General features: G+C 45.6%; 1 protein-coding gene across 1 annotated transcript; it reads left to right on the top strand.

Moving 5' to 3' along the window:
- Positions 1–219: 219 nt before the first annotated feature.
- HSF4 (heat shock transcription factor 4) lies at positions 220–23,396 on the top strand. The gene is made up of 13 exons (XM_074839845.1): positions 220–342; positions 4,445–4,553; positions 5,708–5,835; positions 7,104–7,228; positions 9,544–9,619; positions 11,078–11,142; positions 13,382–13,481; positions 14,265–14,389; positions 16,442–16,666; positions 18,802–18,907; positions 20,364–20,429; positions 21,884–21,971; positions 23,200–23,396. Exons 1-13 carry the CDS (start codon positions 220–222, stop codon positions 23,394–23,396), a joined length of 1,533 nt encoding a protein of 510 aa, XP_074695946.1.
- Positions 23,397–26,274: the final 2,878 nt, after the last annotated feature.

Raw genomic sequence — 26,274 nt, 5'->3', positions numbered from 1 at the left:
TTTCATTCTGTGTATTGTTCTCTGGGGCTGGTGATGCCATCGCATTGTGCTGAGTTTTTAAGAGTGCGAGCAGCACTGCTGATGTGACTCCCTCGGAGCCTACTTTCCACTGGCCTGGGATAAAATTCGGTGGTTCATTCTCTGTCGGATGCACGCGCGTGCAGGGAGGCAGGCACGCTGAGAGCGATGGGGTTAGTGTAGCTGGGGCACTGAAAAACTATGCAGGATTCACCCAGCTCTCTGGTGATGGATGGATACTCCAGCAATGTGCCAGCTTTCCTAACCAAGCTCTGGACGCTGGTGGAAGATCCTGAAACAAACCATCTCATCTGCTGGAGTACTGTAAGTACAGCAAATATCGGGTGTCACCGAGTGCCTGCAACACCAGGAAAAACCCAGGTGTGAGCCCTAACTACTGCATCCCACAGCAACTTCCCTTGGCTTTACAGGTGCAGGCCAATAATAATTAACTGGGAGAGTGAAAGGACTGATAGCTCCTTAGGGGGCCCATTGGATATACTTGATATTATTTATCTGCAGTACTGTGGCTTCTCTATTTCAAAGGGACAACTGGCTTGGGAGTGTTTTAATAACAATTTTTACACATTTTGCTTGAAGCATCTTAAAGAGTGTCTAATCTTGAATCTTCAAAAAATCTACTCTTTAAGAGAAAGAGGTTTTTCACTTTGCTTCAATCTGCGGTTCCCTAAAATTGTCTAGAAAAGGTGCAAAACCCTTAAAAATTCCACTGCTGTTTGTATTATTTCACATGTGTTTCTTAGCAGCCTTTCACAAATGCCTTGGGAGAAGGCAGCAGCGAAACAACATTCAGACCTCAGGCTAAAACATATAGTTTAAATAAATCTCAGCCTGGCACCCTAAATCACTCACATTTTGGAAGAGCTTTACTTAAGTTTTCAACGAGTCTGTGTGATGACCATGGTGATGTGTGTATGTATTTTCTGTACAGCTTCATAGGGGTAGATTGCTTTGCTTTGGTTTCTTATTTGTCACTGAGACATTAATATACTAGGTGCAATCAGAGAATTAAAATTATTTATTTGTCCCCCTCATACAGCATTTTGATACCACATTGTGCTTTTGACCTGACTTAAGACTTGCTGCAAACGATGTGATTTGTCTTCAGCAGGGAGTTATCTGATAAGTTGTGTGCATAAACTTGTTCTCAAAATCAAGAATCTATAACAAAATCAGATTTAAAGGGAAAAAATGTCTAAAGCAGCCTTTCTGTCATGTGTTTGTGTCCAGTAGAGTTTTCATTCAAAACTTGAGATAGGATTTGAGCTGCGTTGCTATCCAAGGCAATGGTTGCTTTCTGACATTGGTATTACATGGCCATACCTCTGAGAACCACCAAGTTTTAGTATCATGTGTTTTAAATAAGGACTTTCAAACTAGGAAGGATTTTCTGACATGTATAAATATCCCCCTCTCTGTTACACTTACCATTATTTTTGACTGCCCACCACCACCATGCTCTGCTTTCCTGCAATGTAACATAGGCTACAGCTGCATTCTTGAGAGGTTTTGTTAAGGCTTTTAGATGTCTAAGTTTCCCATGTTGCATGTTCCCGTGTTTCACATGTTCTTCCTCCTCTATTCATCAGTGTTGTTGGACCTGAGAAATTGTGTGCATGCCTAAGATTTCCGGATGTAATCAGAACTCTTAGAAAATAGGACCTATAAGGACCTATAAACTGTTTCTTAGCATGAAGAAGAGATGGAGAGGAGACATGGTAATGGTTACTATATACACTAAAGATTGTTGTAAGGTGAGGAAAAGTCTGCTGTCTGTGTCCATGGTAGATTGAACAAGAAGTAATTAAATGAATTTCTGAAATGGAAAATGCAGTTAGGAAGAACTCCTAGCAAATTACTGGAGTAGCTTGTCTGGGCAGGGCACAGGGTGTCTGTCATCATGGGTCTGTCAAAAACAGTTAAGATAAGCATCTGCTAAGACTGATATGCTGCAGAGTGAATTTTGCCTTGGGCAGAGAAGTGTCTCCCAGCTTGTGCTCCCCTGATGTAAGACAAGCAAGGCACAGCTGCTGTGTAGGAACAAGCTGGCACATGCACAGTTCATCCATGAACACGCAGGAACTCCAAAGTGTCTTGTGTCTGTGGGAACCCTTTTGGGTGCTCCAGCTTCTGAGAACATTGCACTCCTGACTTCAAAGGAATGACCTCTCAAGAGAGGCCATAAGGAGATGTTCATGTACATAAAACCCTCGTGTTTCTCATTTTGTATCAGCGTGCCCAGCCTGGGACACACTGGTGTGTCCCAGAGAGAGTGAGTGGGCAGGAGCACAAGGGAGGTGGGATAAACCCGCTCTCTCCCCAGAAGTGCCTTTTGTGTTGTGTAGGGAAACCCTCATCCCTGCTGTCATGTCTGCAAGCTCAGTCTGTGAGAATAATTTCAGCGTAGAGATCATTAGTGAATCTCTTAAGCACTTGACCAGCCTTTGTTTCTGCTGCATGGGGTAAAGAATGATAGGAAAGATCCTGGTGATGGTCAAAGGGCACTGTCAAGGCAAGCAGTCATGCTCAGTGTTCCCAGCAGTGAACAAGGAGCAAGAAGTACAGCTGACCCAGAGTCATATCTTTGTGGGCGTGCAGGGTTATTTGCTAGAGCTGGCAAACGAGCCAGAGCACAGAGGGAATTGGCACCGTTTGGTGATGGAAATGTAGTGGCAATGAGTAGGGCAGCAGGGTTTGCCAGCTGGCTGTTTGGCAGTGGCCATGGGCAGGCTACAGGCACGTACCGGCACCTCTTTAGTGGCTGAACTTTCTCGTGGTCCTGATTATGCTCCCTGTTTTAGAAACTTCCAGGCAGCCCTGAGAGCAGCCATCCAGCTAGGGACCCTGTGATGGGTGCGTGGTGGGACCCACACACCGCTGGTACGCTCCTCCTGCACACAGAGCCTGAGTGCTCACTCTTAGGAAACACTGTTCTCTGTCAAAAACCGCTCTGCTGTGCAATAACCCCCCCAGCTGACACACCACTTGACTGCTGGTAATAACACTGAACACAGCAGGAGGATGACTGTGGCTGTGCTGGTCTCAGGCCCCTCCCTGCCAAATTGTGCAGACCCTGGTGTCTTTAACTAGTTGTGCCTTGAAACTCAGCTGTACCTGAGTTGGTAAGTCCCTAATATCTGCTGGTGTCTTTGCACTGGTGTAGGTCTCTGCAGCTTGCCTGTCCCCCCATAAAGCTGTGGAGATCTTAGGCTGCACAGTTGGGTGGTTCCCCAGGTAGCTCTTTGCAGCTCTTTCTCTCCACAGGCAAAGCCAATGTGAGCCCCTGGAAGATACCATTCTCTGCAAGATTACAAAAATGCCACGTGTGCCCCAGACTCCATGACTGAAATCGTGGTTCTTCATACCTCCAAATTCCCAGTGCTGCCCCCCCATCCAGAGCAGAGAGAGGATTTAAGGTGGTTCCCCCTTCACCATATCCTGGAGACACTGATCTGTTGAGGTCGGAGATTTAGAAAACATTGTTTCTAAACGTTGGTTAAGACGAAAATTAATTGCTGATTTTTCTGTCCCTTAAAAAGGTCACATGAACTGTTGTTTGCAAAACTTTTCAAGGCAGCTTCGGTGCGTTGTGTCTCACGGGCCCTCTCTGTACCAGCTTCACTGTCAGCAGGTAGAAGGCCAGGCAGGGGAAGCACATGGCTGCAGTGTGCCTGTCTCTGCCGGTGATCCCAGGCAGTTTGCTTTGTTTTGCAGTCACGGATCTTGGCAGTTCAACCTCAGAAACGGATATTTTATCTGGCTAACATGCCTGTTGCTAGCTTGCGCTGTAAAGCGTGACTGTTAACATTTTGCGGTTGCCCTTGTGGCTGTGTACTTCCAAAAATACTCAGGAGAAGGTGTGTAGAGCTTCTGGATCGTTGTGGTGTCTCCAGGGATGATTTGCTTTCTTGCCTTGCTGTGTTTCTTGTACTGTGTCTCCAGGCAGTGCTCCCTCCAGGACTGCTGTGCTCTGGAGCAGATGGGCCAGAGTTAGACCTATACAAGCAGGTTGAAGGGTTGTAATGGCAATTTCCATTTTCCAGGACCATCTTCAGACACCAGAGTCTTTCTGTGAGGTCCACACAAGGGTGGACGATCACAAGCTACCAGCTATTTGTATATAAAAGTCTGTAGTTTCTTTCTCACATCCAAGGCTCTGAGCTAAGCAGTGGCAAAGCTTAGTAGAAAAAGGTCAAAGCTGCAGTCATAGAGGACTGACTGTACCAGAACTGAAAGGAGCATATTCGTTATTAAAGGCTGTTGTCACTCTTCTCAGCTTCAAGGCGACAATTCAGAGAGCGTGACTTCCTCTGCTGTAGGACTCAAGGGAATCGCCTCCTCCTGGGCACCTCTCATGGTCGGGAAAACTCCTCTGACTTCGCCTTTGTCCTTGTCTCCTTTGCAGAATGGCACCAGTTTCCATGTGTTCGACCAGGGACGCTTTGCCAAAGAGGTGCTGCCTAAGTATTTCAAACACAACAACATGGCCAGTTTCGTCCGGCAGCTGAACATGTGTAAGTTCAACCTCCAGACCCCAGGCCGTGTAGGTCCTACAGACATGGGGGGAGCGACAGAAAGTGGGGGCGGGACAGGAGGCATGGAGGAGAACTGTGGGTAGAAAAGTTGAGCTCTCACATATGCGTGTTATTGTGGCAATACTGATTTTGCCAGAGGTCTTGCCTCTGAGACGCCAGGGGAGCAATTTCCTTGTATTGACCTTAGATTCCAGATTTCTGTAGATTAAATGGTGAGATGTGAGCTAAGAAATTTCAGCTACCAGGTTTTCTGCTTCTCTTGCATCGATTTGATGACCTATTATTATTTCTTTTCCATTTTATTCTATATGGGGCTTTTTCCAGCAGCCTGATACTGTGACACCCCCCACAGAAACTGCTTCCTTTGAGAGTAGCGTGCCCAGATCTTATTCATTTTCCCAGCTGTATCGCTGAACTAATTATGGACAGTACTTCTCCCTGCAAACCTTGCCTTGCTGATCGAGCATTTTCATCCCTTAATGGAGGTTTAAGTGTAGTTTTCAGCCACATCTAGACCACAACTGTATTAAATATGGTTCTTTTCTGGTAGTTTTTGGAAGGTTTTCAATGACTAATTCATGAAGTTCCTCAGTAAAGTTTTAACTTTGCTATTTAACTATTGTAATTTTTACAGTAGTCTTTAGATATAGTTTAGAAACCTTTCTAGGACTTCAGAGAAGTACCCAAAGTAGATTTCCAAAGGTGCATGGGACCCTTTTTTCCAACAGTGGCATCTGATGCTGGTCTGTGCCTTTGAAAAACCTTCCCCTGAATCCCTTTGGCTTGCAAATCAAACGGATTTTATAAGGACAGGCATTTTGACCCCTGGCAGACAGATTGACATGCCCAAGGGATTGCTGGCGAGGCTTTCACAGTGTAGGCCACCGGCAGTGTGTCCCCAGAGTCACAGGATGTCCAGTGGGATGCATGGGGCTCTCCCTTGCACTGGATTTCTTGTAGATATGGCCCAAAAGCATACCCAGCTGTGGGGAGGGGGAACAGCTGTGCCTTGAGCACCAGAGCAGCTCAAAAAGTGGGGGGAGTGAACAGAAATGTCCTCAGAAGTGATGGGGTGGGAGGCAAGGAGGAGGGCCTGGGTCTGTCGGCCCTTGACCCGCGCCCTCTCCACGCAGACGGCTTCAGGAAGGTGGTGAACATCGAGCAGGGGGGTCTTGTCAAGCCTGAGCGGGACGACACCGAGTTCCAGCACCTCTGCTTCCTGCAGGGCCACGAGCACCTCCTGGAGCACATCAAGAGGAAGGTGAGGGGCGCCGGGCGGGGGGACCCCCAGTGAGCCCCTCGGGTGGGAAGGCTGAGGGGCAGCAGACCTCTGTTCTAGAAGGTTCCACACCACCGCTGTGGAGAGGCTGCGTGGTGCATCCCTCAACAATATGCCCCACAACTTAACTGTGTGGAGATGTAGCTCCCTTGGTTTGCTTTAAGCCTGTTGTCTCTTCATTAATCTGTTTCCTCTAGGCTTCTGCTAGAAGTAGTGAATACTTGTCTCCTGTCCCTCAGGCATCTTGAGCAGGAAATGCCTCTGTGCCTGCCGCCATGGCTCTCTGCCCTGGGCCTTTCTAACCCTCCAGTGTCCCTTTTTTGGGGGGGATTGACCAGAACAGCACTCCGTGGTCATTGTGAGGGTTTCTACCACAGCTGCATTCCTCTCTTGATAACTCCCAAAAGGCTTGTTTGTTTTCAGACCACGGGCCCCTGTGCTATTTCTGTCCTCTCCATCCATATACCTGCATGGTTGGGGTAGGGGTCCTCAGTGTGCAGGGCTTGGCTTTCATCAGAGTTTCGTCTGTGCTTTTTTGCTCTGTTGCTCAGTATCACGAGCCCTTTGTGCAGTGCTGCATGGGCAGGCTTGCCTCGCACTACTCTGCTTTGGAATCATTACCCGCTTTTCTGGATAAATACGGCATAACTCCTGCGGGGTCTCCCAAGAGTCATCTCCCGTTATTATAGAAGAGATAACCTACTCCTGCCCTCTGTTTGCTGTCTTTTAACCTGTTATTGATGCCCAAAAAGGGCTGTTCTCTTACTGAATTAGTGTAGCAACTTCAGAAAAGGGACTTCAGCAAAAACCTTCTGGAAATCCAAGTGAAGCATTACCTCAGGCTCATCCCTGTAAAACATGAGACTGGATTGTGTCTCTCTGTAGATAAAGTAGAAAGATTTAATTAAACAACCTAGTTCAACTCCTCCCTGGTCCTCAAAATACCTCCTTTTTTTTTTTTTTTTTTCCTCAAGCTGATTTGAAATAAGTCCCCACTCTGGTGGGGAACATTCTGCTGCCAACAGACCCTCTGTACAAAAGGATTTTTCCTGCTCTTTGCTCTATTTTACCCCTTTTGCCCCTGCAATAATACCCTAAGGATAGTGCAGACTCTTGTGCACGTCGCCTGTCATAGTATTTCAGCACATCAGAGGTTGGTTGGTGAAAGTCCTGCACCCAAGCCACAGCAATGACTCTGTCCATGGCCCTTCTTGCATCGGTAAAATCCACCTTTGATCTTTCCTCCTCAGGTGTCGGTAGTAAAAAGTGAGGAGACCAAGATGCGCCAGGAGGACCTCAGCAGGTTGCTATACGAGGTACAGATACTGAGAAGTCAGCAGGAGAACATGGAGTGTCAAGTGCAGGACATGAAGCAGTGAGTTGAATCCTACTCAGGCTGCTTTTCACGGGCATTTGCTTCACTAGAGTTGTTGATCTTGGGGGATGTTGGAAAGGGGGAGCCCTACACACCTCCCTCCCACGGAACATGTGCTGAGCCAGGGAATAATCACAGGGACTAGATCTTTTGAGACAATAACATGTAGGATTTCTATGCAGACCTGATGATCTACAAAATATGAATTAATGCTCAGCCTCTCTGTCTTCCGTGGAACATTATAGTCTCTTCATCTATGTTTTCCCTTTAAAGATGAGGAAAGCACAGTGGAGGGTGTCTAGGAAATCTGTGTATAACCTGGGGACTTAACTCAGATAGCTGTATTTCCTCCAGATAGAAATGATGGTTAAGATGTAACTCTTTCTCATGCGTAGAGGAGTCCTTGGCAGAAATGTGGTGGTGTCCGCTTCAGCTCCAGCTATTAAAACATTTTTTTAAAAAACCTCTGTCATCCTCCACCTCCAAAATATATGGCTGGCCTAACATATATATATAAGAACACAAGAACTGCTGTAGTGTTTAATCCATGGACCCATCTCTCTGAAGACTGTGTCTTCTGACATGGCCAAAATTGTTGTAGAAGAGCAAAACAAGCAAATGCAATGCTTCTTGAATGTGACTGCCTGACCTCCAGCTGCCTGAGACGGGGATTTTGAGTCAGACGTGGTCACCAGGAATTTAGCAAATGAGTACGGCTTTATAAATCATGTACTTGGAGAGGTTTTTATTTGCCACCAGAATTTTAATCCTTACAGAGAACTTTGTTTAAAAAGCACTTGAGTAATCAAAAAGACCCCAAGCCCTTCTTTTGTAATGAAAGCTAATATTCATACATCTCCAGGTGAGACTGCCATCCTGGGCCTTCAGAGAACACCATGTACTGTGAAACTTCATTCCAGCCAGCACCTCGTGTGCAACAGATAAATGTTTTTATCCTACCTCAATTTTTAATGACTCCCACACTTAGCACATGCATGAAATCACACCATGAAATCCAGGTGCAGTGGCAATGAAAGAGTTTCTAGGCTTGTATGTTATTTAATTTTTAAGGAATTCCGGTGTCAATGATTTGACCTTGCTTTTAGTTCATTCTCCCTTTTGATTTGCTTGCTTCCTTCTCCCATCTGGCAAAATTGCATTCAGCTGATGAACATAATACAATCTTTATAAACTGAGACAGACCAGAAATCCCAGGCTGAAACCACGTTAAGAAATTTACAGTGGTGCAGAGCCGTTAGGACATAACTCCAGTACAAACTGTCAGACTAAGGAAAGCTTCTTTGCTGAAAATCCTGTCAGTACCAGTACAGAAAGTTCACTGCTGTACAGACACCTATACTAGGGCAGCTACTGTGCTCTTTCGAGCCCTGGAACTTATCTTCCTAGTTCTAGGGTCAATCCACGCTAGAAAGACTAGAAAGCAAAAAGATTTATAAATTTCACCTGTATGATAGATTTTTCTGGCCTGTCAGTTTTGGTACATTCATATACTCTTGAGATAAATTCACTTGTTAAACCTTTTGCAGCATGGACTTGGCTGGCATCCAGATTTGAAGGCAGCAAAGTAAATAAACTCTGCCTCTCCCCATTCCACTTTCTGGGGCTGACTGTTCAAGGAAGCCTGTAAACTTCTCTGTGCGTTTGCAGACACAAAATAAATATGCTCTATGCAATTGCAAGCTGGACACAGGTCTGTGCTGGATGAAGTCAGTGACTCCCACTAATAATATCATTACAGTCCTCCCAGTCCAAGGCTCTCAGATGCAGAAGCATCCCTTTAGCTGCTCCAGTCACTCCCAAACACGCCTTTGTGCCACCACATGTATGAGGTTTCAGCAGGCAGAATACATAGGATCTCTCTCCATAGGATCTCTTGGTCTTTGGGGGCACTGGGGGCAGCTGTGGAGAGGTTGGGCTTTCTTGACTCCCACAGGAGAAACAATCTTGGTGATCCAAATTATTCAGTCACAAATCAGGCCTTGCTGAAATTCTGAGTTTGTCCTAAATGTTCCATGAAAACTAAACACACATGTCTTCTTGTTACCCTCCCCTATAAATGTTGGCTTCTGTTTCTTTGTTTTTCCTCCATGCTTTGTCCGTAGTTCTTCTGAGGTCAAGGAAAAACAAGGAAAACAATTGTGTGACCCTGTTTGGGACACCTGAGAAGAGCCAAGCACTGCAAGAGCCCCAGAGTGAGACAGACCGTGCACAATTTGGTCTACTGTGCACCATGGCAGCACCATGGGCTGTTGGGATGTTTCTGTGCTCACGGGAAGTTTCTGTTTCACTTTCAGGCAAAACGAAGTTCTTTGGAGGGAAGTTGTTTCTCTCCGGCAGAACCACTCACAGCAACAGAAAGTGATCAACAAGGTAGTGATCATATAAACTCCAAACTCAATTGTATTGCATGGTCTATGTCCTCCCCTGATTTTTCTTTTCTTGTCCCATAATCTTCTCCATACTCCGATATCACAGTATATTTATTTTCCCTCTCTTTCAAACTGTGTGATGCTCTTAGGTGACCTATGGAAAGTGGTCATTAACAGAGCACAGATATGTGCAAAAGCTTTTCATTTCCCTGTCAGTCCTTGCTGTGATGTAAGAAACTACTTTTCTGTCAAATTCCTGAGCAAGACAGCACAGCTCTCACTAATTGTTCTGTACTGGCTGTGTTCTGGTTGAACCAATGCCTTTGGGCTTCCCAAATTTTTCTTCTTTCCTCTGTACAAGACAGGAGCCTCCCCCTCCTGCCCCCACTAAAGCTGCAGGCAGGAGGATTGGTTAGCCATTCCCCCAGTGGGGACCTCCAGCAACTGTGACATCTTCTGGGGTTACCAGTATAGTTGAGGAATTACTGTACCTTTTAGACGGAAAGAGCACTGCAGAGACATCTCCCTTAAAATCTGGCATGACAAGTACTAGAAAAGGCCTCTGCAGTGACTCCCAGATGGTGCTGACGTGACCGAGCACGTCATATTTCCCAGTCCCCCTGAGAGCCACGTTCTGACCCTCACGTGGCATCACAGAGTCATAGGACTGGATAGAAATGCATGAGGCTATCAAACCTTCCTCCGGCTCTGAGGCTGGACCAGCCACACCACTCGTTGTAGAGGCGTTTGTGCAACTCTATTTTGTTATGTTGAGCAATGAGTAAGAGGCAGATGTGATGTATAATAATAATAATGCTCTCTTTGTCTGGAGGCCAAAGCAGAACATTAGGCTCAAGCTGACCTGGGAATATGTTGCTAAGTGATTCCTCTCCAAAGCCATTCTGCATCCTTCTTAGAGTCCTGTTATGTCAACACTGAATTTCACAGGGCTGAAAAACTCAACTAAGAGCTCAGACTTCCATCCAGGGTGTCCCCTAGGGGGTTGCCTCTTTCACTTGCAAAGTCTTTGTCAGACTTTTATAAAGCCTCTTATAAAGGTCTCTAAAGACTTTTATGGAGGCCAAGTCTAACTCCAGGCCTAGGAGCGTTTGCATGTGTACTTTGCAGGCAGATTCCCAAGTCTAATAGGGCTAGCTGGAGTTCTGCATGCACAGAAGTGGAGAGAGAAAGCGCCGAGCACATGCATCTAGCAGCCTTTGCACAAAGCAGGCACCTGGCTGTGTTGCTTGAAAGTCAGGCAGGTCATCTGAGTTCTTGGAAAGCTTAGTCCTGTTTCGGGCTCCAGTGCCTCATGCAATTTGGCTCCTGTATTTCATGGCTGCTCCCAGCTTTGGGGTGGTGTCAGGAGGGAGAAATGTGTGAGATAAGAATGGCTGCGAGAGCAGGGAGTGCTGAATCACTCTGCTGATTAACACCGGATTTTGATCTCTCCTGACAGCTGATTCAGTTTCTGTTTGGCCAGCTCCAATCAAGCCCTAGCAGCACTGGGATAAAGAGGAAGCTGTAAGTACCCTTGTGTGGTGCGCACACGCTCACGGGTGCATAATGCTGCCCCCTCACTAAAAGCACAAGCTCAGCTCGCCGAGGCAGGCGGTCACCGGACCAGGGCACCATGGTGATGGGAAATGAATGGGCTGAACTGCCGAGTCAGACCTGCTGACATGCCCCATTCAGTGGTCTTTAGAGAAGCACCGTGTCAGCTCGTGACCTTTATTTAGGAAACACAGAGCGTGATGGGAGATGGGAACACTAACTAGTGGGAGGGTAAAGGGCAGGACCCCACTGCTGGTCCTACAGGTTCCAGTTTTGCCATCAGTAGGAGCAGGGCTGGGCCCAGCCAGCCCACACACACCTTTAGTCTGACCCACAGTCACTGAACGAGGTGTGTATCCAACATGGGTTTGGTGGTGTGTGACCTGCAGGCCTTACAGAGAGGAAGGTGGAGAAAGATTTTAGCTAAGGGGTATCTTTAGAGTCATAAATAAGCTCTTCAAGGCAAGTGGATAGAGGAGCTCAAATTAGGGAGCTTAGTGCCTTCCAGGAGAGCAGCTGTGCATTTTTTGCCCTGTGGTGCTTGTGACCTAAAGAGGGGAGAGGGGCTGCTAAGAGGAATTTGCCTTTGTGGCTCAGGCTGAGGGCAGGGACCTGCCTCCAGTTCCCACCTTTATTACCTTGTGGCCTTTGGCAACTCATAAACTTCTCTATGCCTCATAGAAAGGAGCCAGACTTCCCAAGAATGCCTGCTCAAGGGAGTTGATTTTCTTTAAGTCAGTGTCCTTGTTCTTGGCTGACTCTTGTGAGGATTATAAAGGAAACAGGTTTGAATGAAGGATCCCATAATCCATACAAGCAAACCGGGTACACTTACCTCTGTCTACTCCCTCTACTGAGCTTGTTGGAAGGGATAAACACTGCGAGGAGAATGGTAGCAAAGAAGAGGGCTCACGGGGAGGATACCAGCTGCTCTGAGTCACTGAGGAAACCCATAATTTCTCCCAACATATCCAGCTCCAGTGTCTGTAGGATGAAGGGTGCTAGGAATTTTCTTCTGTCAAGCCTGTTAGACATTACTGTGGAAAAAAACTGTTGGCTTTTCCTGGTGACCTCTGCCAAATCCCTGTCTTCTAAATGAACATTGAAGATGCTTTTCCTGACTGCAGGACAGTAGGAGAATAGGGATTTGCTGGGCAGTTTTATACAATCATCACAGCACTAACAATAGTGGGGGTGTAGCAAAATATAGCAGTTCCCAGATTCTGTGGGACTGTATCACAAACCCAAGGACTGCCACCCAGGAAGTTTCATGATGGGAAGGCAGTGTTGTTTTGAGGCTCCTCATTTTCTCTTGGTTTCAATCATTTACTAAACATAAAGCACTCCTGCTACAGGACTCAGCTCGCAGACCCGCTTGTCAGTTCTAAACTGAAAGAGGGTAGATTTAGGTTAGATATAAGGAAGAAATTCTTTCCTGTGAGGGTGGTGAGACACTGGCACAGGTTGCCCAGAGAAGTGGTGGATGTCACATCCCTGGCAGTGTTCAAGGCCAGGTTGGACGGGGCTTTGGGCAACCTGGGCTAGTGGAAGGTGTCCCTGCCCATGGCAGGGGGGTTGGAACTAGATGATCTTTAAGGTCCCTTCCAACCCCAACCATTCTGTGATTCTATTATCTGTAAAAGGCTGTCAGTCATTTTTTAAAAGCCTGTATGCAATGAGTTTAGGCTCTGCTCTGTTTTGTGTCTCCTGTTTTATTCCTTAGTGGATGGCGTGGATTCCTTTCATGCAGTGCTATGTATGGAGATGTAGTTTTGCCAAAGAGGCCCTGAGCGTGAGGGAGCTGGTAACAAGGCCAGATTCCCAGTATTGCACTAGTGTAGCTGCCTCCAGTTAAACAAGCTGAGGATCTGGCCTAGAGCCTGAAATCACTAGCAATTAGAAGAAAGTATGAACTGAGTTTGTTCAAAATATGAATTGAATCTGTTATTTTACTTGCATCTTTCAAATAAGATTTAGAAAACCTAGATCATCCCTTCTCTATATGGCTAATGACATTTTTTAATGGTGACCTCCTCCAAAATTGTTTTTTCCCTTCCTTGTCCATAGCACTGGACAAGAAAGTACCTTACAGCCGAGGAAAAACAGAGTACCCAGGGGAAAACGACCCTTGGCTGACAGACATTTCTCATGTGAGCAACCAGGAGTCAGTCAGTATGTGCTGGGAAAACAAACCTGTTTCTCTTCACAGACCACTGATGCTTGACAACGGGATCTCAGCTCCGCAAGTGTCCAAGTTCAGCCGACATTTGACTACAGACCCCCTCCATGACCCCTACTTCATACAGTCGGTAGGTTTACGCCATCCTCTGAGCTTTGTGGCATTTCTTTGGCCAGGGTGGAAAAATGCTTGCTGCAATAATACAGATTACAGAGTAAGTAGTTTGTCAAGAGTTTGGCAGTGAAGAAAAGAGGTTTGCAAAGCTGAGTGATACTTATTATTTCTTCAGCTCCCCTGTTGCAGGGAAGGGTGCGTGCTTGCATGCGCTTGTGCTGCCGTGTTCATGTGGGAAGCCACCGGTTGTGGGAGGGAAAGGCAGATCCCACACACCAAACTCTCCTCAGTTTTACCCCAACTTGGCTCAACTCAAGGGCAGAGAGGAAGAACTATATTCTAGAAGTGGGTCCTATGATCTCTCTGATCAGAGTCAGATTTTTGCAGTCGCTGAGGGATCACCACCACCCTAACCCACCAAAGGAGACACCAGCCACATGACACTTAGGTCAAGCAATTAAAATACTTGAGCTGGCATGAGAGACCCATATGCCCCTGTTGGGCTGTGTTGGGTCTTTCCCTCCAGAGGAAGCTAAGCAGTCTAGGCAAAATGTCAGACATGGTAAAACCTCTCAGTAGCTGACACTTCAGTCACAGTACTTATTTTACACCTGCACCTCTGTGTGGTTGGAGGAAAGACCAGGGGAAATTATAATGTTGCATAGTAGATAAAAGCTTTTCTGGTTTCCGTACAAGGAGGACTCAAGGGCACAGTGAGTAAACTCTATCTCAGATAGGGCCTTGGACTTGTTCTGGGCCTCAGAAGGATAAATCCATATGATTTTTGCTTTCCTCTTAGCCGTCGACAGAACCTGCCTCTTGCTTAAACAGCCCTGCAATTGCTGGAGGACCCATCATATCTGATGTTACTGAAGCATCATCATCCAACATAATAAATATGCAATCTCCTCCTGAAAATGACAGGTAAACGTGTTTGTGATGAAAAACAGGGAGAGTCAGGTATGGAAATTCATAACTTCAGAAGAGTTTTCCTGGCTGTAATTCTGCCAAAGTTTCTGTCTGATTTGCAGATCTCTATAGAGATGGTGGTGGGCGGGAATATTTTTTCCAGTTTGCAGTGTGGGTCAGATTTTCAGAATTAGGGAGGGATAATAACAGCATAACTTTACAGAACGGGTTGTTAGGCGTTGGAATGGGCTGCCCAGGGAGGTGGTGGAGTCCCCATCCCTGGAGGTGTTTAAGAGTAGGGTCGACATAGCGCTGAGGGATATGGTGTAGTTGGAAACTGCCAATGCTAGGTTAACGGTTGGACTAGATGATCTTCAAGGTCCTTTCCGACCTAGACAATTCTGTGATTCTGTGAAACAAAGTCATGAGCTTCATGCTGAGAATTTTCCCTCACCTCTTTGAGAAGTATTCCATGTTTCTTTATATTTTGTTCTCAAGACAGGCCTGTCTCAGAATTTGTCAAATAATAAGATACTAAAGCTTGTTGGGTTTGTTGAGAGAGAAAGGACATTTCCTTTTCACTTTGACAAAGAAAAAACAGAATCAAACTGTACATCTTTCTGCTAATGAGAACAGAAAGGTTGCATCACAACAACTTCCGATGTTTGACAACTTTTCTGTGAAAAGGTCTCAGTAACTTAAGAACTGAATGCAGAGGTATTTTAATGCTTATCTCTTCCTGCCACAGACATGCTGTGTATTTAGGGCTAGTAGCAGAAGAGCTACAACTATGTCAGTGGAAATTAAGTAGACAGATGAATCATGGAAACAGTTTCTCAGGCAGAGAGGCAAGGCAGTTATACTCTAGCAATTGCCTGTAAATCTGCTTCATAATTGAAACCATAGCCATAAAATTAGCTAGAAGCATGTAAAGAGCTCCAGATTCTAAAAAAACCCCACAACCTAGGAGCCATTTCTAAAGCAGAAAAATTTATAACCTTCAAGTTATTTCCACTAATTACTGAGTGCCATCTGGTGGCCTCTGATCTATGCTGTGTCTGCATGACGAGAATCTGAGTAGCCATGGCCCTAATGTGTTCAGGAGTGTCGTACTTCCTGAATCAACATGAGCTGCTGGTGGGAGTTTAGGATTCATGAGACGAGAAGAGGATCTGAAAGGAATGCTGAGGAAGGCTTTGTAGTGTCACATACCATCCCATATGCGATGTGCTCATGTGCTGTCTTGCAGCAAAGCTAGTCTGTAAGTGTTGTGAGATAATATTTTTTCAGTATGGCTTTCCATGCCCTGTGCCTGCTGATCTACATGTCTTTGTCGTTTTGGCTCCAGTTGTGCAGGTTCACAGGGAGCTGTAAAATCTCCTATAAGTAGTACAGAGTAGATTTTTACATAAAAAATATTCAAAACTTCAATGTCATATGTCCATCTAGGAATAACATGGAGTGTCTCTTTCACTGGAAAAGGGACCACCACCATCTCTTCCTCTGCTCCCAAACAAGTAAAACATCTGTCTGGGACTGTCAGATCTTGATAGCTTCTGTTCCAAATCCTGCAGGGCCACAAGATCCTCACCTGGGATTTCCAGAGTGCTTGCTGGTCCAATCCTAACTCCTGCGTGTGAGGGGTTCTATCACCATAGGAGGGTGATCATTACTGATCCCACTCCTATCTCTAGGGTGGAGACTTCTTTTTCAGGGGAATGCCTCTAGCCTAGTGACCCTTTAACCTGTCTCAAGCCTAACACTCATCTGAGGAATGATCAACACATGGAAGTGTATTTTCCATATTTGCAAAACAATCGAATGGGGCAAATTCATTATAGGTATGACTGATGAAGTGATTGAAGATATTCCAGCTGATCATGTTTCTGGAGCTTGCTGAAAAGAAAAGGTTGCTTGTTTCTTTTGCCTATCTAGGGGAATGGAGAGACCCTGTGGGGCAGTCTGACGTGAAGTGGAAGCAAGGCCTTGTGCTGTTGCCCTTCCCAGTAGCATGAGGCCTTTGTGGAGCAGATGTGTGTGTGGTGCTAAGTCTTGTCTCTGATACAGAGAGAAGTGCCTCATGCTGATCAAGGAAGAGCCAGTCAGCCCTGGAGTGAAAGCCACCGCTGAGCCTGATGTCCCCCTGCCAGGCTGCCGGACTTGCTCTGAGCCCCCTGTGCTCCCGGTCGCCATGGTTCAGTCTGTTCTGGAAGGCAAAGGGAGCTGTGGTGCAGCCCCACCAGGGACCTCACAGCCATCCGAGAGAAGAGGCAGAAGGGCATTGCTGGACAGGTGAGGGAAGTGAGGGAGACCTGTGGCCCTGTGTGTTTCATGGCCCTCTCTTCCCCTTAGCAGGGGGAGAGGGAGGCTGACTTTGTTGCCTAATGCAGCCTGGTGAGCTTAGAGGACCCTTGAAGCCCAGGGGAGAGTTCACAGGGGTAGGGGGGCTTGAAGGACCCAACAGAGGAAGAGCTATCAGAGCACGTGCATCAGAGCCATGGGAGCAGGAAGAGGCTTTTTGCAGTGAGAGGGATTTGCCCAAGGTCCAAGTGAAAGCTGAAGCCCAGACTAGCATCCATGCCCACAGACTTGCAGGCCACTGGACCACACTACACCTCCAGTAGCTTGTGTGCCCTCTGTTATTTGTTTTGTTGAGTCTTCAGTTACGTAAAGTCATAAGGAAATATTTGTCACTGGTGTTTCTGTGCAGTGAATAAGGTGTCACTTGTGCACCAATACACAGTGGTGGAAGATGGCAGTGAATCATCATCATAACCTCTGCACTAAGTAGAGCATATACTTGATAAGGCATCACAGAATTTAGCAGGCCCAGACTTGGCTTGAGAAGGAAATAATTTGCCCCCTTTCTTTTCCTCTCCTGTACTGTGAAGTCAAATAGACTTTTCTCTTTAGTCTGTTGTCCCTTTGCATCTCCTCCTGTCATCTTTCCAAGGCGACTTTCCTGAGTCAGTGCTAGATGTGTCTTCAGGGGGTAGCCAGTCACTTTGGCACCATCACATGGGCCACATGCTTCTGGGGAGGTACCAGGGAGCTCACACTGCAAGAGATCTCGGCTTCCCCATCTCTGACTAAGAGTGAAACCCCATGAAACTTAGCTGCATTGCTGTGCTTGTCTCCTTGACCTGAAGGGGCTCAGTAAAATGCTAGGCAGTCCAAAGCAAGGCTTTATAAAAGGGTATAAAATCATGCCCCATGGGGATGGAGAGTTGGGAGTTTGTGTTCACTGAGTGCAGAAGTCTGATACAAAGGGATGGAGGTTTCATTATTTTGAAACCAGGGCATGCAAGTATCCTGCATGTGGTGGTTGCCCAGAGAATGATGTCCTCTTGCAAGGGGGATTAGCACGGTGTCACTAGGCTCAGCCGCAGGGCGATCTGGGTGAGCCACTTTCGGCGCTGTGGTCTGCCGTGGTCTGAGACAGAAATCCCAACAGCACCGATGTCACGGGTGAGTGTACAGCAGACTTCACCAGCAGGAGGAAAGCATGGTTACAGCTTGGTGGATGACGTGGAAGTTAACTGCAGAATTTGTTCTTGATGGCAACAGCAGCAATGTAAGGAGGACCGGGGGGAAAAAAACCTGAAACATTCAATAGGGTTATCAGGACAAGAGGTAATGGCCTCAAGTTGCACCAGGGAAGGTTTAGACTGGATATTAGGAAGCATTTCTTTCCAGAATGGGTTGTTAGGCGTTGGAATGGGCTGCCCAGGGGGTGGTGGAGTCCCCATCCCTGGAGGTTGGACTGGATGATCTTCAAGGTCTTTTCCAACCGAGACAATTCTGTGATTCTGTGAACCAAATTCCTCCTCCTGAATCCACTGGCTACTTAAAAACATTTTATTAGAGGAAAAACCATCCTATTTAAAAGACTCTGGATTTTAAGAGAAATTTTTATAGCTTTTTTGGGGGATTAAACACAGCAGGGCCTCACAGTTGCTCCTTCAGCTGAATGTCTCAGGTAGATGCAGCCTGCAGGCTGAATGCCTGCAGGTAGAAGTCACTCCTTTAAAAAACGTTAGTTAACAGTAATTCAGCCATCTTGGACCCAAGTGCAGGGTGTGCAGCCTTTTCTGGATCCAAGTGCCTCTCTAGAAGGATTTATTCTAAGGAAAGCTTTAATTTTCCCAGTCTTGAGGAGATGTGCACAGACTGTCCATTCCCCCAACCATGCGTCACCCAGGAGAGAAGTAGTCTCACTCGTTTTATCATCAGTCCAGTCCCCTGTGTGCTCTGCTGGGTTGTACCTCTGGGATTAAACTAAGTTAGATGGCATAAACCCGAGGTGACAGTGGGCTCTTGGTTTTCAAATTGAGATTTAAGTATAAACCTCATGTTGGAAGGCTGCTCAGTCCTGCTTTCTATATCTGTGCAAGTCTCATTTGTGGCAATATTTCCCCTTTTCTCAGAACAGATATTTCAGACCCGTTGGAGGGCACCGACTGGAGCTTGGAAGGGCTGCAGCTGCTGCTGAGGAGCCAGCAGTACGGCCTGGAGCCCGCCAGCCTCCTGGATGTGAGTGTCAGGCCCTCTGCCCGGGCAGCTGCGGGAGATGCTTGTGAAGTTCACAGCGGTACCTTTGGGCTGTAAATTAGATAGCCTGTGCTGCTTGCTCTTGTGTGGCACTTTAGCTGTCACATGCTGCCAGCAGAGTCACAGCTCTGTTTTGACTTGCTCATAAGAACTGGCAGGATTTCAGACTTTAAATGATGTTTTTTTACATTTCTTCTGAAAATATACATATCTGAACTTCTAGTAGTACAAACCACAGTGCATTTGGTAAAGACATCATCATGAGACCTAACATATTTACCTAAGATAGCTTTAATACGACTCTCTAGCAAGTTTGGTGATCGCTTTGGGTGGTTTTATTTTCCGCATCTTAGATACTCCTAGACTGCATTTAGCTCTGCTACCTTCCCCTTTTCTTCATGCTCTGGGAAGTGTAGCCAAAGTTGAGATCTCTGCTGACATATTTATCTGTCTGCAGTTCTCAGGTTACTTTTTTTTAGAAATTAATGGTGGCTTTTTTCTTAAGTACATATGCAGAAATATGAAGGTTTGTTTATTTTTCCCGCTCTCTCTCTCCTTGTACATACAGTTACTGCATAAAAGGTTTTTGCCAGTAATCAAATAACTCTATTCATAAGAAAAGAATCTATATGTCAAAAATATGCTCCCTTGAGGAGGTGCTTCTGATACAGGCACATGGTAAGCTTGCATGGATAAACAGGAATGAAAAATAATTTTAAAAATCAATCTTATTCTCTTAAAGCCAGTTCCCAAGTGTCTGTGATTTGATTTTGACTTTACAGAAAGCTTTTCTAATGGCCTGCTAGAGCAGTCACTGACTCCGTTGGTTTCTCTTATTTCTCATTAGGAGGTGTTTTCCTGTTACTGACACACTTTTCTCTCTCTGTGCAACTGAACGTCACAAGAGTGAGAATGAATCATAAAACTGTACCCCAGACAAACAGCTCCTTTTCCCAGATTGCTCAGACTTGTCAAGAAAATGCCATTGAGGCATTGATGCAGCAGTGATCTGCCCTCTGCTAATGTGTTTTGGAATGCTTTTAAAAAACCATATGAATCTGGAGGTGTGCTAGGAACCAAGAGCAGCAAAAAAGGGCTTTGACTTGCATGTGCAGTGACGCAAACAGCTGTCCTGGTTACAACATGCCGTGGCACCAGGTGTCTGCACTGTCCTCCACTGGCAAGCAGCAAGGCTTGCGGAGCAGCACAAGTGCCCACGACTCAGCCCTCGCTGTTCTGGCTGTGCTAAGATCAACACACATGAGCCTCTGCCTGTAGCTTCAGTCAATACGTCAGAGCAGCTGAGGCACAGGCAGAAGTTGCTTTCTGGCATCTCTGCCAGCAGGTTCCAGCAGACAGCCAAGGCAGGCAGCTGAGGCTATGAGCATCTTGAAGCTTTACACCTTTCAGAGCCCTAATTGTATTTTTCTCCCAACAGGTCTTTAATCCCAATTTATCTTTAAGTGAGTGGAATTTGACTGAAATGGAAGCCAGTCTGTCCCCGGTAAGAGACATGTATTTCTGAGATATGATAATAATAATAATAATGTAATTATGAAGCAGAGCTTGTGTATAACTGAAGAATGCTTAGTTATCTTATAGCCAGAGGGGAGAGTGTGGTAAAGCACAGCAAGTACACATCTCCCGAGGGTAGGCTGAGAGTTATCTTACACTCTTGACCTGCCTTTCTGCTCAGCCAGAGCTTGTTTAGAGATGTGTTGGTGTCCTGGAGTCTTTAATTGAAACTGGCTACTCTAAACTTTCTCTTAGCCTGAATGTCACATGCTACTAATATCACAGATTCATAAAGTGTCTTTGTGCTAAAGTTCTGTATAAAATACACCTTTACAAAGTGCAGCCATCCCTGTACTTTTCAGGAGCAGTAAAACCACATGCAATTAGAATAGAGGTTCGTGCATACCCATACAGAAGAAACAAGGAGAAATTGTTTGGCAGTATTTGTTTGGAACTGACATTAACACAGACATTTCTGAAGTGTGTAACATGATTTAATAAAATGGTGAAGGAAATGTGTGTTTCATGGCTGGGTTCTTTTTCCTGTTTGATGGAGGATGAATTTTCAGAGCTCTCGCTGCCAGCCAGGTCGGGTAAAGACTTGGATGGTTCTGCCATCTCTACAGACGTGCAAGCAAAGTATAATCTAGTCTAATGAAGTGTAAAAGCTCTAAGCCTTCTTCGTGATATCAGTGTCCTTTTTAGGTTTTGATTTAATAATTTTGAATTTACTAGGTAATTCCACTTCCTGAGTGTTAGGAAGGAGAGTCTCTGAAGAGAGAGATAATATTAGCAAGTCTTGGAAACAAGAGGTGGTCTCTTTTAAAAAGGATTGCCTGAGAGAAAAGGCCAAGAGGGAGGCTGCAATGTTCAATAGTTCAGTCCTCCAGTCCACTGAATTTCCCAGCAGCTGGTGCAGCCTACCATTAGGCTTGCTTGTGCTACAGAAAGTCATGAGCATAGAGAAGCCTGGAAGAAATACCTGCGGCAACTCCGTGCCTAGAAGCACTGTGCAAGAAAAAAGCTAGTTTTACATTAAAGTCAGTCATAGGCAAATGGAAAGAGAATTCCTTTCATATTTGTTGCTGGCTGCAGAGGGCTATGGGTTTGCTTTGTATGGCAGCCGGGCGGGGACAGTCACAGTGCTGCTAGCCTGGCCTCTGCAGTGACATGAGCTTCACACCATATTAGCTAGTGCTAACAGGGGATTACCTCTCCCTTAGCCCTCTCCTTCAGGCATATCTGCCCTTGAGCACATGCTCTTGGCAATTTTAGCAAAGGGCAGGTGAGGCTGGGAGGAGAGGCAGGGCAGGAGGATAGCTTGCATTACTGGTGGATGTTGTGCAGCATTGATGAAGCACTGATTTTCAGAAGTGGCCTAGTTCTAACAAGCTCCCCTGTCTTTGTATAATTGTACATTGTAGTTTATATTTTTGCATCAAGATGCAGCGACTCACAGTGGATCTGGAGAAGAATGCAACTGAGCTGTCCTCAAAAGTGTTCAACCCACCATTTACCAACGCCTGCCCAGGTAGGAGCACCAGCAGCTCTTGCAGACTCGGGAATGTGGATGTAATTAAGGTGTTAAACATGTCAGCAGCTAGATGCAATGTCCAGCACTGACCATTTGCTACTTTGAGGGAACAAAACACATTTGTTATTTTACTTTCATGATTGTCAGCCAGCAATGTTTCCACAAAAACTGCTGAGCTAGTTACTGAGCAATGGGGAAAGTATGGGGGATAAACTGAGCTTTAAATGTAATTGAACTACCTGTTTCTGCTTGGGTCCACATCACATCTGTCAGTGTCTCCACTGTTTTCTCTGCCTGTTCATCGCCACCTGAGAGTGATGTGGTGATCTAAGTGGGTAGGGGTGGTACGAGCTGTACGGGTCCTGTGTTTCCTCTGGCTCTTGCTGCAGAGGAGGTGACCCGGTAGCTGCTCGCAGCCAGAGGCAAAGGTTATGTCTTGGTTTCTCCAGACCTTTTACCAGACCTCAAGGGAACTGTCCAGCTGATCTTCTCCCACTCACTGACTGATAAAGTGTGTCACTGACCTTAGATATGAATCTAGAAGTGTTTTCCTGGTCTTGGAATAGTGATATATTATTATTTTCGTGTGTATTCAGCTGGGATAGACCTGAAAGAGAAGCTTTTGAGAGTTGTAGCAACCTGACCCCACAGGGAGTTTTGATGTATTGTGTGTCATTCAAGGACTCCTAGTTTCCACCTTAAGCTCAGCATCCTGATGAGCATCAGAGATGTTAAAAGCCCAGCTATGCTGGAGAGAGTTCTTAATCAGGCGGGAACTGAACTGCACAAGAGGAGCATCCCCTGTTTGTAAAGCCTTTCTGGTCCATGCAGTGGTGTGTTGCTGGAATAATGGGGCAATTGACAGATGTCGTCTTCTGCAAAGATGAGAAAAACCAGACAGTTCTTGAGTGAAGGAGGAGAGAAGCTGCTCTTATCCACTTCTCAGTGTTTCCAACCATTTGGTCATCCCTCCTTCCCTTCTTGTGAGGCATCTCAGCATTCAGGCAGAACCCAGCTTGGCAACCTGCAGAGATTCCCATCAATTTTAATGGGCTTTTGAGTGAGTCCAAGTTTGACTCAAGTGTTTCCAAGCATTTTTTGCCTGGAGTAAGGCCTCTCACCTCCTGTTGCAGTGGGGATTTGCCACTTTTCAATTCTGCATACGTGAAATCTGGTAACTTGCCTTCCAGAAACTGAGTTTTCTGTTGTTTGTTTGCATTCCTAGGGAAAGATGTCATTCTCGAAAGCACTCAGCAGTTCCTCATTGATCGTCAGTCCATCTTTGGAAACGACCTCATCAGCTTGCCTGAAAGTTCATCACTTTATGTTCCATCTGAAAATATGGCTTCCTACCTGTCCTCTGTGGGTGCCCAAGGGGATATCCCATTAAACCTGAGCTCTTCAACCGACAACAACCAGTGATTTAGCTTCCAAGAAACAACATCTCCCTCCCACCCATCCAAGCATCCACAGGTTTGAATGTAAAGAAACGAAAGTGACTCAGAAACCCACAAGAAAGTTTCTTTTTGTGCTTTTTCTTTTTAAGTAGCTGTTGCATTACACTCCCTGCACCTGGATTTCAGTGTTTGCCCAGGGTAACAATTTTAAAACAAAGTACTGCTTCTGGTGCTTGCTCCTATGGGGAATGAGAACTTGGCAGGATTTTTTTTTCTTGAAAATGCTTTTAGAAATTTCAAATCTTCTAATAAAATTTAAGTGAACAGTAGCTTGAAAGAACATCAGGGTCTTCATAAAGTACAGTGATCCTGACTAGCGTCTGCAACGGCAAATTATGGGATTTTATCAGGGCAGCACAGATTAGTTAAGATGCCTGACCCTTCTGGATGCTGTTTTTTAAATAGGAAAATAGTTCTATATGCCAGTCCAACGCTCTAAAACTATTATTTTATACACTTTCTATTTCTGATGGGGTGTACTTGTGCCTCTCCTTTATCATCCTCTGGTGAGCAGGAAAATGAAGATCTCTCGGGGTATGCAGAAGATCATTTTCTGAGTGACCACTCCAAGAATGTGTCTCTGGCTCCTAGTGAGGTACAGACCATCACAGACCCCAAAACATCCCATGCTGAGTTGAGAGGGTTTGTTCTCTGGGATTTTTTCTTGCCCCAAATTTATTTTCTCTAACATAAAGGCAGGGAACCCTATGCTTTAAAAAAAAAGGGATAGACTCTCTACACACACACTTTGCCATGTGCAAAGAGGACTGTGGGAGTGCACTCTGGGTTTTGGTGCTGGCTAAGTATTCCATGTCCAGTTCCAATGACTTTTTTCCTTGGCCTTGACGCTGTTCTATTCCCCCTGAAGATGTGCCTGTTGGTTTATTGATGTATAAAATCTGATGAACCAGTTTGATTGATTGGATCCCCTTTTTTAGAAGGACTCTCAGCTGCTCAGTGTAGGAGAGAGGCAGAAGGGTTAGTCCACCATGTCCCACTAACTTTTCTTCTGTCCTTTGTGCATCTGAGACCAGCCTCCAAAGGTTGAATTAATATTCCTCTTCCATGTGGTTTCTGACAACTGAGTTTCTCAACAAAGCAGAGCTTTGTTTTTTATGCTGTAGTTCTAATGAGAATGTACTATTTATCTCAGTATTCTCTGAGTTGCTTTTCCTTAGGAAAGCTACGCAAACGCAGTAAGACAGACCCAGGAAATTCAACTAACTCAGGCCTCCTGAGGGCCTAGACAGGGAGGTATAAGCCGTGCCAGTATCATTTGAAGAAATGCTCTGCCCACTTTCATTGCCATGATGATTCTTGGTTCTAAACCAGATTTCTGAGCATCTTAAATGGTCAAGCAGCATCCACCCCAAAATGTAGTCAGTCAGTCAGATGAATGCAGGCTCAAATTCTCCTTAATAAGATGAGCATGTTTTAAATGGACCTTCCTGTCACAGCCCTTTCCTCCATCCATTTATCAGTACGTGAACAGATGTGTTAGTTCAGAAACATTAACTTTTGAGCACATTTTTCCCCAGCTGATTACTGTGTGCTGGGAGCTCTGTCACCACCTCAGTGGTGCAGTCTTTGCAGAAGCGAGGTTGTGAGAGCTTCTGAATTAATTCCAGCCACTGTTTTCGTGTTCAGGACTAAGGGAAAATTCTGGCAGCCCCCATTGGCCTGGTATTTAGATGATGTGCTTGAGCGTATCATGGACAAGGTTTTCCTTTTGGACAGATTTGTGCTTAGAAAGGTCACCTAGATCAGCCCATTTGCCACTGTATTTTGTCATTTCCAGCGATGGAACATCGTTGAGTTGCACTCTGTTTACTTCTTTTCTCATAACTGGAAACTGTCTGGTGTCTTCATATCACCCGACAGCGTGTGTTATCCCTGTTCAAGATTTACATCCTTCTCTGAACCTTCGCACGCTAGATTGCCTTAATGTTAACACTGAATGTATTGATCCAATAAGGTATTTAAGCACAAGCTTAACTTCAAGCTCTTGAGTAGTTTTCCCGTATTTTTGTGAAGCCTATCACATGTTTGAGGTTAGACATACGCTTCAGTGTCTTACTGGATTGTCTAGTTGGGGTTGAGAAATGAACTGTCTTAGGAGAGCTACTTGCAAGTAGACAAAGGTGCAGCTCAGCCAGCAAGGCTGCCCGACACCATCTCAGGCTGCAGCATTTGTTACAGTGCCAAGCAGCAGACTGCACTCGCTGTGAGCAGCCACTTGGGATGTTTCTTGGGTTTTTCTTTAGGCTTTTTGCTCAACTATAAACATGAGATTGGAGCTTGATGGTGAGAGAGGAACCTCCAGGAACAGTATTCGAGAGCCACTCCTGTGAAGAAGGAAGCTTGTGTTCCTTGGCTTTTTACACTGTTAATTTTACTTGAAGGTGATGTGCTGAGACTGCGTTTTTGCACTATGCTGTACATTTGTAAAGTTTTACAGAAAACACTAATTAAACACGTTTCCTTTTTCTCATTTAGTCCTGCTCTGGCCTTTCTGTCACTACTTTCGCCTACCCCTTACTCCTTTCCTCCTTCCCAAGTCCTCACTGACAAGTGAAAACAGTTTCCAGGAATTCAGGAGATCCACCTGTGAGATAATGTAGGGCCCACTGATGGGTTCTGATCTCCTGTGTGAAACAACAGGAGCTGCAGAGATCTGGCATGTAAAACGTGGCACAGTCAATGCAGCTCAGAAAACAGCTGAATTCTTCAAACTGCTGGTCAGGGTGGGTACAGCCGGTAAAATCAGGATCAGAGTAAAAGAATCTATAGTTCTTGAAATTACTTGCATTTTTTAGCCTTTTATCCTTTTTTGCTTGCTTTCA

The sequence above is a fragment of the Strix aluco genome, chromosome 14 (assembly GCF_031877795.1).
Source record: "Strix aluco isolate bStrAlu1 chromosome 14, bStrAlu1.hap1, whole genome shotgun sequence".
In the NCBI taxonomy this organism is placed as follows: Eukaryota; Metazoa; Chordata; class Aves; order Strigiformes; family Strigidae; genus Strix; species Strix aluco.
The sequence above is the reverse complement of the archived record's forward strand: the minus strand, read 5'-3'. Positions and strand labels throughout refer to the sequence as shown.

Bases quoted from the DNA above. Each gene is read 5' to 3' on its own strand.
- HSF4 (XM_074839845.1), top strand. From the start codon at position 220: ATGCAGGATTCACCCAGCTCTCTGGTGATGGATGGATACTCCAGCAAT. The intron at 11,143-13,381 runs GTAAGTACCCTT...TTCTCTTCACAG, and splicing joins ACTGGGATAAAGAGGAAGCT to ACCACTGATGCTTGACAACG. The intron at 14,390-16,441 runs GTAAACGTGTTT...TCTCTGATACAG, and splicing joins TCTCCTCCTGAAAATGACAG to AGAGAAGTGCCTCATGCTGA.